This window comes from Megalobrama amblycephala, linkage group LG1, assembly GCF_018812025.1.
Source record: "Megalobrama amblycephala isolate DHTTF-2021 linkage group LG1, ASM1881202v1, whole genome shotgun sequence".
Lineage (NCBI taxonomy): Eukaryota > Metazoa > Chordata > Actinopteri > Cypriniformes > Xenocyprididae > Megalobrama > Megalobrama amblycephala.
The window spans coordinates 2,612,792-2,632,387 of record NC_063044.1 but is presented as its reverse complement, the minus strand read 5'-3'; the positions used below and the strand labels follow the sequence as shown (position 1 = coordinate 2,632,387).

Here is a 19,596-nt window from a genome sequence, read left to right as displayed (position 1 = left end):
TCCCATTGGACCGTTTTGAAAAATCACATTGCTGGCGTGGGGATGTGGCTTAGGTATTAACGCGAGATCTGGCGAGAACGCCATGAATTTAGTTTTAAAAATAAAATGACATTTAAATCACCATGTTTGTATGAATACCAAATATAATGTATTATATTTCCAGATTATAAAAATATATTTACGTATGACATCTGATCGTTTTATTGATTTGATTATCTGAATATTTATTTAACGGTAAAAAAAGCGTATTTTAAAAGTTTTTAATTTAAAAACTGTGTAAAATGTATCATTATTATTATCATTATTAAAAATATTGTTTCCGTTAAAATGCATATAATCATAAATAAACCGGTAGAAAGTGCTTTGGTAGAAAAGAATGTACGTGTGACAAAGGGGCGGGGCGAAACAGCTCTATGTTTAACTCTGATTGGTCAATGGCGACAATGCTGAGCTTTCTGATATTTAAAATCCATGAGGAAGAGAAGCCATTACACCACGTGTTACAGTATACAGAAAGCATATGTCTACTAAATCCTGAAAATAAACATCGGAGAACAGTCGGAGGAATATATATAGGCTATATCGTGACTCAATTAAAAAATGATTTAGTATTTCTGTAAATCAAATAATCCTTTGGCGTATTTACCATATTTATAATAGGAAATGATTTGTTTGTTAACGAAAAACAACTGGTTAATTGTGACACAACTTTCAAATGGTTCATGAACATTTTAATTGATTCATTAAAGAAATTCATTACGACTACGATTGGAAGATCATACGTGTATAAGCGTAGTCTTGAAACAAATGATCCAAAGTATACAAACAAGAGAAATGAGTCTTTATAGAAGTATTGTAATTCTATTAATTAGATCAGAGATTGAAATACAACATGGTTATTGTCATAAAAATATAACACAAAAGTTATAAGTATATCCTTAACTATAAACATGAGAAAATAGGCTATGTGTGGTTTATTTTGTGCCTTTTAACAGTTATCTAGACAAAATATTAACGAGTGTGTTCATTTATGTATCCACAAACAAACAATTAAAAAAAAAAAAAAAATCCAATATGAATTTCAAATCTAAATGGATTGTCTAGGGGCCTACTGAGCATCACATTAGTGTTATTAATTTTCAAATGAAGAGAATATAGAGACATCTTAATCAATGTAGAAGAGAGAATCCTGTCCCCTCCATTTATTTGTTTCATATACATCAATATTTCTTCAGTTGTAATACAAAAAAAAAGAAAAAAAAAAAAAGTTAAAGACAAGTTATACAAACAGGAAACCTTCTCAACTAGCACTTCCATCAGTCCTCAATGCATTCTTAAAGCAACACCATATTTTAGTTAACTTGTTCTACCCCATTATTTAAAAACCAATTAGCCAATTGCGTCCACATTCCACTTCTGAAGTAGTATGCTGAATCATATGAAGGGGGGAAAAAAAACAACAGGCGCACCCGTGATAGACTCCTGCTGTCCTGGGGAATGCGAACATGATTCCGAAGGGTTTTAAAAACTCACAAAAACATTTTTGTAGGCGTTTAATCCACAAAGAAATCCATTAAGAGAGCATCCCAGTCAAAACTCATTGCTTTAACAATCAAAAATGTAAACCGTCCATTCTTGATCCAAACCCACAGCTTTTTATGTCCAATATTCCACCAAACGCTGTGGCTATGTGTGATGCTGGCTGACTGGGATAGAGTTCCATCTTGAATTAAACGTTCAAAGTTTATTTAGAACAGCATGTGGTTGTATTCTATGAGGCTGATGACTGTAGTTTGTTGTTATGAGACCTAGAGAATACAGAGAGAATGAGGTTAAGAGCCCTTTGGTTTTATTGAATATATACAAATGAAACGACACAAGTGGAAAATGAATCTGCAGAACGGAAACAGAGAAAAATAGCCTCAGGGGTTAAAGGAATGGCAGCCATGTTGGTGTAATACACCGGGAATGCCTTTCAGTCATTTAAATTGGTGCTGGTGTCAGAATTTAGAAGAAATGAAAAAACAAAAACAAAAACAAAACATACCATTTAAACCTTTTTTTTTTAAAGCATGGTCCTTTATTCAACATCCCAATAAAAGGATTTAAAACTCTTTATTTCACTTTATATTCAAGCCAACTGAAACCGTGTGATTCTGTGCAAGATTCGCACATTTATAGTTGCACCATATGCATTCTGCAAAAACTATGCATTAATCGGCAATTTCATTAGTCCTCTCAATGAAAACCTGGACAGATCAGCGAAACAGCTGAAACAAACATGTTGTTAAGCACATTACAATAAAACTGAACAGAAAAGTCTTAAAATGTCTTTAATGAGCCAATCCATGTGATAAATATGATCATGCATCCATAAACATCATAAATAACATCATGTGACCAGCAAACGTAATGTGGGAAAGAAAAAACAAAACAAAACAAAACAAAAAAACAGGATCAAATATGCACAGACAGCATTTCCCTTGATTTTTGTGTGTTCACAGTGCTTCAACATGGCTGCCGCTCTCTGATTGTCAAAGGCTTCACTGGAGTTTTGGCTTTTTTTGACAAGTTTTTCATTCTCCAAACAGTGTTCACTTAAATGTACACCAGTTTCCGCTGTTAATAAAACAGCAAGTTCCATGATTCTCTAATAAAGAATGACTCCGCCCCTTCAGCCACTATGACTTATGACATCACAATCTGAAAGAAAGGACAATGGGTTGTATGAATGACATGCATGAAGAAGCACAAACACAAACAGTAATGTTATCAGCATACTGTAGTTAAATAAGGACAAGAATAAGAGGATGAAATGCCAGCCAGAGAAATCAGAGGTTAGATGATAACTACTGCCTCTGAATTAAAAATATATATTCAAAGCAGAAACATTCATAGTGTGAAAACAATGTGAACGAAGACAAGACGAGCAGGCACAAAACAAAACTGGATGTATGGAAGTCAATGCAATGGAAAAGATAAAGGATTTGAAATCAAACTACACACTACACTACAGTGACAAATTTAGTATGGAAAAACTAATATTATGATAAGAAAACACCAAAGAACACCCTTTTACCTGTGGTATAATCACCGTAAACACACAGCCTTTTGTGGCTTAAACCGATTTGACCATTTGAACCGATATTCACATTTGGTTAACAGTTCTTTGCATCATTTAATGGGTCAATGCAACATATTTAATATATTGTTTGGATAATTAGTCAAAATATGTAGTTTAATTAAAACAAAGATGCACATAGAAAATATTATTTTGCATATTATGTTACTATTGTAATTATAGTAGAGATACTGCCGATACAGATTATTCAGAATGATATCTTCAGATACTGAAAATTTTTTTGTCCCAACTAATGTTGTAAACTATACAGGGAACCTATCATTTGGTTCATCACTATAATATGTTGTTAAAATTAACAACAGAGACCAAACGATTATATTCAACTGCTATTTATTTTCATATATAATAATTATTTTTCAGTTTTCATCCAACTCATTTGCACATTAGGTAGTTTTTGTAAAAAAACTTGCCTTCATGACAAATTTATTCAAAGATACATATATATTTAACAGTAAATAAGCTCATCTCTAGTGATTTTATAGCTAACTAACAAATTGTGAAACTTTCCTGGTGTAAATGCAATGTTAAGTGACACTGCTCACAAGCTGTTTTATTGACGTCTTTCCGTGGTTTAAACACATTGTAAGCAATTACATGAGACATAAGTTGCAATGTATCTTTCAACATACCTTTCGATGTTCATGCATGTTTTTTGTGCTATAACTATTATGCTGCGTTCACACCGAATGTGTCTGGGGCGTCTAATTTACAGGAATCGGCCGTTGACGCGCGAATGGCATGGCGTGAATTGAGCTTTCACGCGCCTGACGCGCGAATTACACATCTATCACGTCACATTTAAAAGTGTCAAAATATCATTTATTGTATGAATTAGTGATAAAATGGACAGAATTTGAAAGATGAGACTTTGTTTCTTATCAGACGTAAGGCAAAAAGCTCTTTGCGATTATTGGATGGGAGACGCGCAAAGGTGTAAGGAAAAAACGCGGACCTGGCAACCCTGACTTGAACTACATGTGATTCATGAGGTCAAATAGAGCCTGTGTTAACTTCGATAGTCCTAAATACAACACAATGGAAATTTTCTTCACACACAGTATGAGTTGCGGTCTGACAGACCCAAACAGAATAATCTATATGGGTACTGGTCATAAAGTGATGTCAGTTTGCAACAACATAAGGGCGAGTAAATGACAGAATTTTAATTTGTAGGTAAACTAATATTCTAACATCATCCTATGCTGCTCTACTGTATGTGTGGGAGCATACGTTACCTGCTTGCTTTGAAAGCTTTGAGTTTCTGTACAAAGAAAGACTCCAGGAACTCAGCACACTGGTAAAAAGGCGAGTCGCTGGGATTGTAGTAGCGGCAGTTGTCGAAGATTTTGGTCATGTCCGCTACGAACTCTGTGAGTTTGCTGTAAAAGCGTTTTTGTATCCTCTCCTCCATTGTAGAAAGGTCTGCAGATAACAGACACACAAAGAAATGGGAAAATAATGAAACCGATTACTAAAACAGAGATATATCATTAAAAGAAATGCAATAATATAAAAAAATATAATATAAAATAATATAATAAAAATAAAATAAAATCGATAATAATATAAAAAAATATAAAATATAATATATATAAAAAATAAAAAAAAATCGAAAAGGTATCATCTATAAAATGTAATATAGTGTAATAATTTATGAACTACCTCATTAAAATGTAAACAAATGTACATAGAAATTATTATAAAAGTCACTAAATTATAAAAAAGGGAGGAACAAAAACTCATACCCATCGGTTCCTTGATGATCCCATAATAATCTGGAGCATCATTCGGATCCACTGGTTCAAGGAAAGGCCACGCCATCTTATGGGACTAACATACAGAAACATGTACAATTATAGTATAACATTCACACAGTTTCACAGTTTCGGCTCCTATTGACTTCCATTATATTTTTTTGACCATACAATGGAAATCAATGGAAACCACAGCCACAATAGCTTAGTATTTAATTTTTCCTTTTTTATTCACAATACTCACAAACTTGTTAACTATATCATGGAATATCTACTCCGATTCTCAAATACGTGAAAGTGGATATGCTCTGTCGTTTAAACTCCTTTATAACGATCATGTTAGTTGATAATATAATGCGTGATGATGGGCGCCGCTATGTTAGTTTGCGGTACAATTCAAAGAATTGGATCTGTCGGATTTACAGCATGTAAATTTATCCACCTCTCCAGAAATAAATGAGATTAAGTGGCCGCCAGGTGAACTGGACGAAGAATAAAATAAACTTTATAGTTACCTACACAATGTGTATCTGATATGAATTAAACAGGTTGTCAAATTATATTTGTAATAATTATTGCCTAGTACTTATGTGTATTGTAATGTGTAAACATTTGAAACGTGAAATAAACCTAACGTGGTTGAAAACACTGAATAGCTGTGATATATGAGCGCTGAGCATGTCCATCTCTAGATCAGCGCCAGCCAAAGCGTGAAAGCACATTTGAATTTAGCAGCTGATCACATGACGCACTGAAAGTTCCTATCACACCAGTGTTATTGTACGCTTCAAAGAGTTAAAGGTAAAGCCGATTACAACAGCACATTCACTTGCTTTTGTGATGATTATCTAACCTGACCACAATTAGGGTTAAAATGGTAGGGAACAATGCATGTACCATGTGTTCCATTTCAAATAAAACACCTGCTCTAAAATTCAAAGCAACCATGAAACCGTATTTGTTTTCATACAAACCTGTAAGGAGCGCAGGATTCGCTTCAGCCCCTCATAGTCTTTATCTGTGAGTGGCGTCAGGACCGTCATGGCATCCTCCGTAGACTGGCACTGCGGGCACACATACTCGTCGATGTGCGTGGCTTCGCTCTGTAGGATGCCCACACAGCGCCCGTGGTACCAGTTCTGACAGCGATCGCAACCGATGTAGAACCTAAAGTAGAAGCAGGCACAATCATATGAGAAAGCATGCTTCCACATGTACCTTTTGAAATAAATCTGATGAAACTGCAGATGCATGATTACTGTGACTCGTCGTATGGGGTTCTGCAGATGCAGTAGAGCTCCTCTGTGCTGCCCTCCTGAGCTCGTTTACATTCTGAACAGATGTAGTCATCCATCTTCTTGGCCTCTTTCTCGGTGATGCCCACACACTCACCATGATACCAGTTAGAGCAGAGGTCACAACCAATGTAGAACCTGCATCAAGAACATTACAACATTAGATTGATCTCACATCGATTTGATTTTATCATTTATTCCTTTCCAAGTGATTAAAATTATATTGACTTCAGTGATTTTAAATGTCAACAAACATGAAGCATTATTCAGTCTCATTATATTTGTAACATGTGCACCACAGATAAACCGTGAGCCACTGAAGCCGTATTTATAGAGGTTGTGTTTAAGAATCGACTGACTTTAATCAACCAAATCCATTGTTTTTTGTCTGTCTGGGCAGGATGATTGTTTGTTACCAGGTTTATCATATCAAGTATGATGAACAAATTAGTTTTACATTAGAATTCTCTGCAAAATAGGTATATTGTTTTCTTACTATATTATTGTGTTTACATTTTTCATGCCAGCTCATAATACTAATTAAAGAAAACAAATACACCTGATAAATAGGTGTACTGTTTTCTTTTAAAATCTCGTATGCTTATATTTTCATGTCAAAATACACATAATAATGTAATTAAAGAAAATTAATAAATCCTAACAGATAAAAACACCTGACAAATAAATATATTATTCTATTATACACTATATGTAATTTTCGCCACTAGAGGTCACTTATTTAAAACAAAGGTGTAGCTTGATGACGCTGTGAATGAGTGTGGAATCATGGGAGTTGTCGTCTTCACCTCCACAGCCAATGGAAAGCAATCCGACGGACTTAGGCAGAAATCATGTTCATGGATGAGCTAATGTATTAAAGTTTTATTAAAGTTATTGTGGTATGAAGCAGGGTTGGCCGAGATCTGCGGGAGTCTAACGGAGCTTTTATTATGCTGCAGTCAGCTGCTTCCGCTCTTTTCGTTGCAAATGGGGGGTAACAGTGCTGTTTTACATGATTAAAACAATCATACTAAATACATGTGAGTGTGTTGAAAGTTATGTGCGCTCTTAGTGGCTGCTATGAGACACTTGTTGCACACTGCAGTAATCTAGATCGATATTAGAATGTCATATTAATAAAAACTGGATGACTTGTGTTGCTAAATGACATGCAGGTAATTTAAAAATATATTTTATGATGGAAAAAGCTCTCTCTGATTATGCTATGTTAGCCACTTGACAAAATAGCATTGTCTCTGAGGCATAGTAAAAACACGGTACTCGCAGTAAAGAAAGAAAACAAGTGATTCAAACAATAAGACTAACCGTGCCGAGCTATATAACAATGATTAGTTTTCTGTCGATAAATATATCCAAACAGATGCTCACCCGTCTAATAAAATACATCATATATTAACATCAAAGATGCTTTTTCATGGTTTCTACGAAAGTAAAACTGGAAATAACACGGATATGATGTTATTGACAGACAATGAAATGACACATTCTGGGTCCTGGTTAAAACTGCTGATTCCTCTGGATTTAAATACAGAAGAGGATCAGGGCCAAGCAATAATAAAAAAAATAAAACCATCTCGAGATTAAAGTTGTTAAATTTCGAGAAAAAACTCGTTAAATTTCGAGAAAAAAGTCGAAATAAAATGTTGAGAATAAACTCGTTAAATTTCGAGAAAAAACTTGTTAAATTTCGAGAAAAAAGTCGAAATAAAATGTTGAGAATAAAGTCATTAAATTTCGAGAAAAAAGTTGGGATAAAATGTTGAGAATAAAGTCATTAAATTATGAGAAAAAGTCGTTAAATTACGAGAAAAAAGTCGAGATAAAATGTTGAGAATAAAGTCATTAAATTACGAGAAAAAAGTCGTTAAATTACGAGAACAAATATGTTAAATTATGAGAAAAATGTCGTTAAATTTCAAGAAAAAAGTCGGGATAAAATGTTGAGAATAAAGTCATTAAATTATGAGAAAAAAGTCGTTAAATTACGAGAACTTGTTAAATTTAGAGAAAAAAGTCGAAATAAAATGTTGAGAATAAAGTCATTAAATTACGAGAAAAAGTCGTTAAATTACGAGAACAAATACGTTAAATTATGAGAAAAATGACGTTAAATTTTGAGAAAAAAGTCGGGATAAAATGTTGAGAATAAAGTCATTAAATTATGAGAAAAAAAGTCGTTAAATTACGAGAACAAACTCGTTAAATTTCGAGAAAAAAGTCGAAATAAAATGTTGAGAATAAAGTCATTAAATTACGAGAACAAATTCGTTAAATTACGAGAATAAATTAGTTAATTTAACGACATTTTTCTCATAATTTAATGAATTTGTTCTCGTAATTTAACAACTTTTTTCTCGTAATTTAATGACTTTATTCTCAACATTTTATCTCGACTTATTTCTTGAAATTTAAAGAGTTTTTTCTCGTAATTTAACGAGTTTATTCTCAACATTTTATTTTGACTTTTTTCCTCGAAATTTAACGAGTTTTTTCTCTAAATTTAACGAGTTTTTTCTCGAAATTTAACAACTTTAATCTCGAGATGGTTTTATTTTTTTATTATTGCTTGGCCCTAATCCTCTTCCGTATTTAAACATTGTTGGAAACATTTGGGATAATCCAAGTACACAAGTCAACAAAATATAAAACACTGTTCTAGTGTTTTTTGGATATTTTAATCTAAAAATCTTACATACTGTGCCTTTAAAAATCATATTGTATATTTATATTTTAAGCCAAAAATATGAACATCTAGTGTAAATGCTCAACACCTGATGACCTCTATAATTAGAGGACAGTAAAGGTCTCATACTTAGACTCATCATAGGGCGTCTTGCAGATGCAGTATAACTTGATGTCCCTCTTGCTGTCCTTTGAGGTAGTGGAGATCATCTTTTTGCGTTTGGACTTGGAGGCAGCGTCTCTCTCCTCGTCCCGCTTGCGTTTGTGTGTGGAGGGTGAGGTGACCGTCGGTGTGTACGAGGAGAGACCGCTGTGCACGTGAGCGCTGGCGGCCGCGGCAGCAGCCGCAGCTTGTGCAGCCGCAGCCTGAGCTTTCTCCTTCTCCCGCCGCAGTTTAATGAGATCGCGCTTCAACTCCTCCTGCAATGAAAAGAAATATGTAAATGACCCAACATATGCCATGTAGCTTCAGCGGTCTATCTGGCAAGTATGATGTGGTGTTAACAGAGTGTGTGCGAGAGAGAAAAACTGAGATGTGCGTGAGAAATGAAAGCACACATCTTCATTGCCAGATTCACACAGCAAAGTGTTGTCATAAATGCTGCTAAGCAGTCATTAGTTAGTAATGTGAACATAAGCAACCTTCCAAAAGTTTGTGGTCGGCAATATTTTTTTTTAAAGAAGTCGAGTTCACCACGGCTGCATTTATTTGATAAAAAAAAAAAACAGTAATATATTGTAAAATATTATTACAATTTAAAATAACTTTTTTCTGTTTTAATATACTTAAACATGTAATGTATTCCTGTGATCAAAGCTGAATTTTCAGCATCATTACTCCAGTCTTCAGTGTCACATGATCCTTCAGAAATCATTCTGATATGAGTATTTGCTGCTCAAGAAACACTTTTTATTATTATCGATGTTAAACACAGTTGTGCTACTTAATATTTTTGTGGAAACCATGGAACATTTTCTTCACAATTCATTGATGAATTAAAGTTCCAGAGAACAACATTTATTTAGAGTAGAAATTGTGTAACAAAAGTCTTTACTGTTAGTTTTGATCATCCTTGCTGAATAAAAGTTTTAATTTCTTTAGAAAAACCCCTACACACATCTTGAATGAACTCAAACTCTCTCATATCAGTGCAAATCAGTAACAGTAAAGTTTCCGCACTTCCTGTTCCTCTCACCTGCACTTGCAGCTGTAGCTCTTTATCAAGCAGTGCTCTTTTCTTCAGGATATCAGCCTTGAGCTGCTCTTTGTGTTTGAAGAGCAGAGCCGACAGCTTGCTGGCGTTCTGCTTGCTGCGCTTCTGCTCCACAGACTCCTCCCGTTTCCGCTTTTTGGCCGCCTGCCTCTCATCCTTATCGATTTTATCCAGAATGAACTTCATCACCTGGTTACAAACAATCATCCTGCCCAGACAGACAAAAAACAATGGATTTGGTTTATTAAAGTCAGTCTATTCTTAAATACGACCTCTATAAATACAGCTTCAGTGGCTTACGGTTTATCTGTGGTGCACATGTTACAAATATAATGAGGCTGAATAATGCTTCATGTTTGTTGAAATTTAAAATCACTGAAGTCAATATAATTTTAATCACTTGGAAAAGAATAAATGGGAAAGAAAGGAGATTGACTATGTTTACCTCTGGTTCTCCTCTCTTTCAGCAGGAGTCATGGTTTTCTTCTGTTTTAACTGCTCTATGGCCACATTCTGCTTCTGAGCCACCTAAACGAAAAAAAGTGTGTTTAACGTGTTTTAACTCTCTATACAGATGAAAAAGTTTCCAAACAACATGAAACAGCATCAATAAAGATTTTATCTTCTGTAATGCTCACGTATTTCCTAGTAAATCTAAATATTTAGTAGGAAATTATGTAGCACAGGACATAGGGATTTGAAAGGATAGAACTGGAAAAAACATGGGTATCTACAGAGATTTTGAAATCAAATTTAAGACCTGCACAAATAAAACAAATACTCTGTCAGGGGTGGGGAACTCCGGTCCTGGAGAGCCTCAGACCTGCAGAGTTTAGCTCCAACTCTAATAAAAACTCGCCTGACTATAGCCTTCTTGCAACCGCTCAGACCTTGATTGGTTTATTCAGGTGTGTTTGATTAGGGTTGGAGCTGAACTCTGCAGGACCGTGGCTCTCCAGGACCGACATTAGCCACCCCTGCTCTATGTCTATAGAGAACAAACCCTTACAATCACACATTCAACTGCAAAACAATTATTCAATGTATACATGTGTAAACAGCTTTTTCAATATTGTATTTTGCTAATAATGTGGTTAAAAGCATTGAAATAAGCAGCACTCACATTTTTCAATAAATCAGCGTTTTTTCAATACACAGTACATGCTTCCTGTATTTCCGTCTCCGAATTTAAGTCCACTTAAAATAATTGAGACTTTTGTTTCAGTTGTTACCAATTGAGATATTAAAAATGAACATGAATTTGATCAAATTGAATTTAAGACATTTTAAGACTTTTTAAGCACCTGTGGGAACCCTGGAAAAGTTGGCTGTAATATTTGTTAATATTGTCATTTTAAAAAGTTAGTACATTTTTATGAAACATAATGAAAACCTTTTTTCTTTAAATGATAATAATGTACACTGATGAATCATACACAATAAGATAATTATATGGACAATGATATTTCTTATTTGTATTTACCCATATTTTATTGTAATATTTATTACAATTTGTCCATTACATATATGAACAATATTGTAATTATTTATGTATTATTTCTTAGGTACATATTCTCATATTTGTTAGTAAATTTAGTGTCGTTGTTTGTTGCTTGTTTTATTATCAAACTAAACCGTTTCTTTGGGATCAAAAAATGTTTTTTTTCCATAAGATGAGACCTTTAATTTCGTTTTTTTTTTTTTTTTTTTTTTTAACTTTCATTGCTACCAAAAAATTGAATTTAAAGCATTAAAATTGAAATAATAAAATTAGCCTCCAATGTAAATTAAATGTTTCAGTTGACTAAGGCTCATTTACACATGCATAACCAAGTAGTCTGACGGCTCTCGTGTGAAATGCTTCTAACCATAGTGAGATATAACGGCAGGAAATATCAGCCAAACTCACTCTCAAAATTGTGTTGCAAATTCTATAAATTTCACGTAATAATTTTGAACAGAATCATATTTAACACTCAAATCACGACTAACCGTATGCTGCTGCAGTGTGAATGCAGCGTAAGACTTACATAATACCCCATCATCATTCTTAATGTCATATTTAGAAATTGTGGAACAACTTTGGTTCCTGACCTGTTTCTGTATCAAGTCGCTCTGGCTGACGTGCTGTTGGGCCTGCTCTCTCTTCGCCTCCTGCTGTTTCTTCTTCTGCTGCTGCTGTTCGCAAAGCTGCTGGATCCGCTGAAGCTGCTCCTGTACGCTGGCCGTCTGGATGGTCACCAGATTCTGGATCTGGTGCGCTTGGACTTGCCCTCCGCCCTGCTGCTGGATCTGAATGGGCAGTTGCAGTTTGATCTGCTGGGGCATCCCGGCTGTGGTCCCGACCTGCTGGACCTGAGCTTGAATCTGGGCCGCTACCTGACTCTGGATGTGGGAGATGACCTGCTGCTGGAGCCCGGGGACGCTGAGGAGCTGCGGGGGGAGCTGGATCTGGGGCTGGACTTTGGTAACGGTGGTCTGGGTGACAGGGAGGGTGGTGACCTGCTGTGGAGGTGCGGTGGCCGTTACCTGTGCTATCTGAGGGGCGGGAACAGGTGTAGGGGGCGGGACTGATGTTTGTGGAGGGACTTGGGGCTGAGGTCGGAGCTGTACGGGCGGGTGGGGTTGTAGAGATGGAGTCGGTTGGGGAACGATTGCGGCTGAGACTGGAGTGGGTGTGTGCTGGGCTGGCTGTGATGGAGGGAGAGATGATGTGGGAGGAAGTGTGGTTGGAGGTTGGGGCTGTGGAGCAAGACGAGTAGCTAGAAAAAGAGAGAAAATATATTGGAACTCAAAACACTCAGGGCTGTTTCTCTCAAAAGTAGGGATTGGTATCAAGAAGAGGTTGCATTTTAGAACTGGTTCCAAATTTCCAAGAACCGGTGATTTGATAAGATGATGTGTGCATTTTAATGTGACCATTCAAGCGCAAAAGACTGTGCTGCACACATATTCAAAGCACGCCAACAGAAAATGTGATTTTAATGTGATTTTAAACATATACTGTTACACATGCGTGCAGCATAGAAAACAGTGCAGGAGTCGTCTCGCACTTGAATGGATCCGTGCAACTCTTAAAGTGACAGCAGCCTAAAGGCTCCAGTATACTTCAAACGAAATCGAAGAACGAACTGATGTGACGTCTTTTCGAACAAAATCAGGCCAAAACGAAGTTCGTTTTGTGTTCTTTTTGGAAGTTCGAAACGGCTTGCCAAAGAGAACTTTCAGGAAAAGTTCGCTCCAGCTGCAAAACACCTTCGTACTACCATTGGTCGCGTCTTTGAGTCATTTCGTGTGTTGAATTCATTGAGGTAAGATCTCCGTGGGTGAAAACATGAACACACTGGATAGCCGCTTTATAGTACAAAATGAAGTTGTGCTTGTAAAAAAAAATGAGGCACTAACAGTGTTTTCATGTTTGATACTGTAAAGCTGCTTGATTTTAGGCAATAAATAAAGTGCTGTATGACATGACGTGACCTGACTGGAGTCCTACTTTGCAAAGCTCGTGCTAACATACCCATGTTGTTATGATCAGACGTTTTTCTTATGCTTTCTATAATAAATGCTTGCCGTTTTCTCATTTTTGTTGTGTTTATTTTGTTACTGAGAAGAAAGTGCACGGCACATATTTACATATTCATCTAACCGTTGCTCTCAGCGTCAGACGTCAGATGTTCGTTTACAGTATATTGCAGCTCACGCATTTCGAACTTCGTTTTACCCCTAAACGAAGAACGAAAAAGAACTTCGTTTTAAGTATTTCGGGGCCTTAACATTCCTGCTGCCATCTCTATAATAACACTAATCATCAAACAACAAAAGACAGAGAAAATTCACTCGTTCTTGACTGAATACCATTTGTAACTATATTTGTAATGTAAATTTTATTTGTAAAGCCCCGGGTATACTTCACTTTCCGCGCCCGGACGCGTCACGCGCGCAGTCCTGTCCGCGAGTCTTTCAAAGTATACTACACCAGGGATGCGCGCAGATGATCGCGTTCGACACATGCGCAGTACATTTTTTCTATGCTCTACCAGACATCGGAGGGCAGCACTGAGAAGATTCTTCCATCGCTGTCGGCAAAACGCTTCATCCTTTCCACTATTTTTTGCTTATCTCCCTCCATGAATTTGCCGCCCTAAACACGTCTTTGTACTCTTTCAAACATGAATTGTACAAATGTGGGTACTTTCTAATCTCTTCGCACAAACGCTCGTCGAGTTTGCCGTCCATTGTCGCGTTTTTCTTTGTTTTTTCAATCGTGTTGTTTTTAAACCGGTCTTTTCACACTCTTCTTCGATGGCTGAACACTGTGCTCAATACTGTGCGTATTGCCACCTAGTGGACTCTTCTGTACTGCTGGCGCATGCGCTGTTGCACGCGGACTAGTGTCAAAAGTACCGGTACTTCGGTACCAAGTCGGTACTGAAATTTTGAAAATGTTATGATACCAGCATTTCTGCAGTACCGGTAGTACCGAGAATCCGGGTACATTCGGTACCCACTGATAGGACTGTGGCAGTATTTACGTGAATATGACACGAGTGAAGCACAAAGCTTTGTGTACAGAAGAAATAGGTTGCAATTAAATGTGACTTCGCAGCCATGGAAACATTTTGGTTCATGCCGAATAAGAGAGGTACGTGAGTCCATACATTTAAGCTTTGTATTCTGTTTCGCGAATCGCGATCTGGTCACCTGATTATCAGAGAATTTAACAATATTCCATTAATTATTCCACTGAACGTGGAATCTCTGTTTATTTTCCCAAATCTTCACTCACGCAGGGGATTATAAACGTTTCTTTCTTTCGTTCGCATTGAGGCCTATTATAGGCTATTCGCATTCTTTACTGTGGTAAAGTAGAAAAAACACTGTAGGACAGAAACCTTTTTGCTTGCACGTCAATTTCTATTTAACACAGTTTGTGCTTGTTATTAGACTTTATAAGGCGCGTCAAGTTTATTTGTATAGCGCGTTTCACACACCAGTGATTTTTACTTTCGTTTTCTCTGGCAGCGCTAAATCAAACATAGCCTGAATGTCTTGCCCCTGCGGAGGATAAAACGCGCTCTTCAGACCTTTTACAACAAGTGTCAGTTGTTTTTAGGCTAGATAGGAGATAACGAAGATATTATTAAAGAGAAATGGTCTCTTTCCTGCTCGTGTCCTCATCCCTCTCAAAGCGCAAAGCAGTCTATATCAAAGTAATAACGGGACTTTGGCTATATATGACGCGTCTTTGTGTGGAAATAAAAAACGAATGCTTTTTGAAATAATATTTAACTTTCTTATTATTTAGGTTACCATTATTTGCCGATATTTATTTCATAGTTTACAGGCTGTAGTGTGTTGTTTCTCTGACGGAATAGCTAAAATAAACACGCACGTCTGTTACCCCTGTTGAAAAAACGAGCATATGCTGGTAAAGTAGGTTTTGAAGCTGGTATGCTGGTTTGAGCTGGTTTATGCTGGTCCAGGACCAGCTTAGGACTAGCATGGACCAGCAGGACAGCATTTGACCAGCATACAGCTTCAAAACCAACCAGCATATGCTGTTTTTTTCAACATACACAATGGATGTTTGAGCATTTATTTATTTATTTTTTTATATTTCAAAATGTATTTAATTGAGGTAGCCTATATATACACACAAACACACACACTCCAAATCATATTTAATGTTTTTAAAATAGGCTATATAAAATAGTAAAATAGTTCCAATAGATTTTGCTGTGGTACCGAAATTGGTACCGAGAACCGTAACATTTTCATGGTATCGGTACCGACTACTGGAATTTTGGTACCGTGACAACACTAACGCGGACTGTCCGGGTGTGCGGCCGGCCGCGAGCCCTCCGCATGACGAAAATTGCGTAATGCGGACGGTGCACGAACGCGGACGGCCGAAGTATACCCGGGGCTTTAAGTGCAGTGTCATTTTACATTTGATTAGTTTCTGAACCAGAATACCTGAAAATCTTAAAACACTTTATTTCAATCATATATTTGTTCTGGTGCTACTGATGATTTATTTGTTGCAACTGCTAATTTTTTATTTGTTCTCTTTCAATTACTCAGCGTTTACTTGTATTTAAGGGGGGGGGGGGGGGGGTCTAATGCAATTTCATGCATTCTGACTTATTTACACTGTTAAAGAGTTGCATTTGCATGCTAAACATGGCCAAAGTTTCAAAACACAAGTTGGACGTGTGGCGGAATATTTCTGTGCCAAATATACAATGGACATGTTTCGCCGAAACTTTTTTGAGTATGGCCTTTATCACATAATAAAGGGCGGAATTCCTTGTATGGGCACTTCTCCCTGATAAGCGTGCACACACATCAACCAGAGCAAGAGCAAGAGCACGCCCATCAACGCGATTCGTTTGGTTACGGAAACAGAAAGATTTTTCAACAATGGCCGTGTCCCAATTCACCCTATGAAGGTTGTATACATCATCGAGGCAGTCTCATTTAAGAAAAATAACCATTAGATTGCAAAGCAAGAAAGAAATTACAGTATTTTACACCTCACAATGAATATCAGTCAATTTTATTACGGTTACTTTTCTTAAATATGACATCCTTGATGAGGTATGCAGCCTTCGAATGTGACCTCCGGAGGACGCAGTCTCCTGTCACCAAAGGAGTGTGTTTTTGGTGGTGAGGGAAAGATTACCTTTTCAGCTTCCCAAAGAACCCAGCGTTAAGGGAACAGTGGATGAAGTCTGTTTTTCCGGGGCAGCAATGGAGTTGCACACGTATGTTTGTTTGTTCCCGGAATTTCGGTAATAAATGCTTTATAAAAAAGTCTCAGTTCGGCACTGGAGCGCGCAAGTGCATATAATGTAAACAACATGAACGTTTTTGTTCCCTTTTTATTTATTATGATGTCGCAGCTTACAGGTGATCTCTACGCAAAAGCTGTACGTGCTTGTGACTCTTTAGCTCTGTCCACGGCAGGCACGCCTCCAGGAGCTCTGCTTTTTTCGGAAAGACTCGGTACAGCGTATGTATCTTTTATAGATATGATAAAACGAAAGACTTTTCAGAGATATGAAGGATGCAATACTACTCTATAGGTACTCAAGATTAACATGAGATTGGCAGAAACTGTGTGTTAATAATGCTCGAAATTTACATTAGTTAGGCTAGTTGTTTTTGCTATGGTATTTTTAAACCATAGGCAAGAGTTCCTTGTGTAAGTGTTTTTAGCCTATTGATTTTTATTCATGATATTCAGCTACAATGAAATGTTTTGCAATAATAATTAATGTAAATAAATGTGAATAACTAAGGTTTTTTTTTTTTTTTTACCTTTATGAATTAAGCAGAATTGAAATCATTAAAATTCAAACGATACCCAACCCTATTCCTTACCACTATTTTTGTACTAGTTGATTAATGGATTCGTCAGGCGAACCAGAATCGAAATTTTTATTGAAAGATTCCCAACCCTACTCAAAAGCATTGTGAGCCAAGCTGAACATAGAGACAATTTGTGCCAACGGTTCTACAATCTACTTAGGCTTTTTTGTTTTTGAGAAACGTAGCCCTGAACAGATAAAATACACAGAACAAAATGGGTATTTGTTTTTCATAATACAAAGTATTAGTGTTGTTGTCATGAACAGTAACTTCGATACAACAGGACCAGTGCTGTATTGTCACAAAATTTATCACATGCACCTTTTTTATGCCTTAAATCCTCATCTTGCATTCTAACAGACAAACACACACAAAACTATAGTATGTCAAAATGCCCATCTTGGCGAGTGTCCTCGTAAATGCAGTCAGTTATGTCTTAAGTGAAAGTTAACAGGTGAGAAATTAAATGCATGTTTGTCAGTATATTGGATCTGTGCATTAGCTCTTAAAATAACAGCAATCTAAAGTTAATCAATCATTAATGTGAATCAAACAACAAAAGACAGAAAATCACTCCACAAAAATGTTGGAAATTATGCGAATGTGAAAAAGCATAATGCAGATGCACATGCAGAGATAGAGTTGGGTACATTTACTGTGAACAGAGCCTCTCTGAGAGACTGAAAACACCGGAATATGAGCTGCTCACGTGTAAAACACAGTGACTTGCTTCATTCTCTAACATGTAGCGCAACAGACTATGTACTTAAAATAAACACTGCGGTGTGTGTGAAAGACACTTAACAAGAGAGAGTGATAAAGCACAGCTGGTAATGATGTGTCAATACTGCAGAAAATGAGCAATAAAACCATTTCTATTATTTAGAATTTGACTAGTAGGCATCTAATATAATCTGTGCAAGAACTTCAAGTGGCATCAGTAAACTTTTTTTTGGAGATTATTTAAATCAGAAGTTGTAACATTGCCAGACAATGTTCCGTATTGATGCTGTGTGTGACAAAGCGTCTAATAAAGTCTTACCTGGTTGAATGGGTGCTGGAGTTGTGCTGGTGGTGGCAGCTGGTGCAGCTGTGGCTGGGACGCCTGATGAGGTTGTTGTGGTGGGAGCCGCGGGGGCAGCAGGGGCAGACGCCGGTGCAGGGGCCATGGGTGTGAACAAGAAACGCTGGACTTGGCCATTGGGCATGGCTGCCTGCATGAGTTGCTGACCAGGCCCCGGAATGACAGTCACCCCCTGAGGAATGACCTGCAGCTGGCCGGTGGTCTGACCTTGCCCTTGGATCACTACTGTCAACCCCTGGTTCCCTCCCTGAAGAGCAAAAGCGCAAGTTTATTTCAGTAGTAACATTAATCAATAACCTGTGCGGCATGACATCCGCTGAAAAACAAAGTCGTTGGAATAAGTGTTAATTTCGTTAACGAAACCTATGACGAAAAATGTTTGTTGACGACCTTTTTTTCCATGACTAAGATGAAACGATGATGAGACGACACCAACGTTATTAAATGATAACTAGCTTTATTCTAAAACATGAAATACATCATCAATATCTCAAAAACATGAAGATTATCATAATGAACAATACATGTAGGAATCATAAATGTTTCTTCAACAATCCAAAAGCCAATGGGAAAAAACGGTTTGATTTTTTTGTCAATTGATTTTTGGCCTACAAAAACACAATCAATTCCACACTCTATAATGTGCACAGATGAATCGGGCACAATAAGAACATTAAAATATGCATTAAAAGAAGAAAATAAAGGTCTATTTGGATGGCATGCTGATTTAAAACTGGTACAAACCTGAGCCCCTTGGGTCAGCTGTGTGAGCTGGGCCAGAGTGAGTTTGACCTGACCCTGCTGTGGTCGGGGAGAAGAGGGCGTCTGTGGGGTCTGGGGTTGGTTCGGTGTGGAGAGGCGAGGAGGAGTGCCCACCGCCTGAGCACCTGAACTTGTTTGCACTGGCTGTTGCACTTGACCTGTGTGATATAAAATCACATTCACATTCTAAAGTGTCAGAAAAGCTTTAGAAAGCTGTGTTGTATTCAACAGAGTTGGCCATAAGTTACTGTGGACGTCACATGGT

General features: G+C 37.0%; 1 protein-coding gene across 9 annotated transcripts in view; it reads right to left on the bottom strand.

Moving 5' to 3' along the window:
* Positions 1–1,169: 1,169 nt before the first annotated feature.
* Positions 1,170–19,596, bottom strand: part of bptf (bromodomain PHD finger transcription factor) — a 38,516-nt gene continuing 20,089 nt past the window's right edge. For 8 of the 9 annotated variants that reach the window (XM_048162875.1, XM_048163017.1, XM_048162746.1 and 5 more), the window contains 11 exons: positions 19,314–19,489; positions 18,528–18,816; positions 12,203–12,870; positions 10,554–10,636; positions 10,091–10,316; positions 9,025–9,314; positions 6,156–6,329; positions 5,871–6,063; positions 4,888–4,972; positions 4,378–4,564; positions 1,170–1,808 (listed from right to left, as the gene is read on the bottom strand). In XM_048162875.1, the coding sequence (XP_048018832.1) occupies positions 1,772–1,808; positions 4,378–4,564; positions 4,888–4,972; positions 5,871–6,063; positions 6,156–6,329; positions 9,025–9,314; positions 10,091–10,316; positions 10,554–10,636; positions 12,203–12,870; positions 18,528–18,816; positions 19,314–19,489 (2,408 nt within the window). In that variant the 3' untranslated portion in view covers positions 1,170–1,771. Of the gene's footprint in view, positions 2,704–4,377; positions 4,565–4,887; positions 4,973–5,870; positions 6,064–6,155; positions 6,330–9,024; positions 9,315–10,090; positions 10,317–10,553; positions 10,637–12,202; positions 12,871–18,527; positions 18,817–19,313; positions 19,490–19,596 lie in introns of all 9 variants that reach the window. The other variant, XM_048162942.1, reaches the window with a different exon arrangement.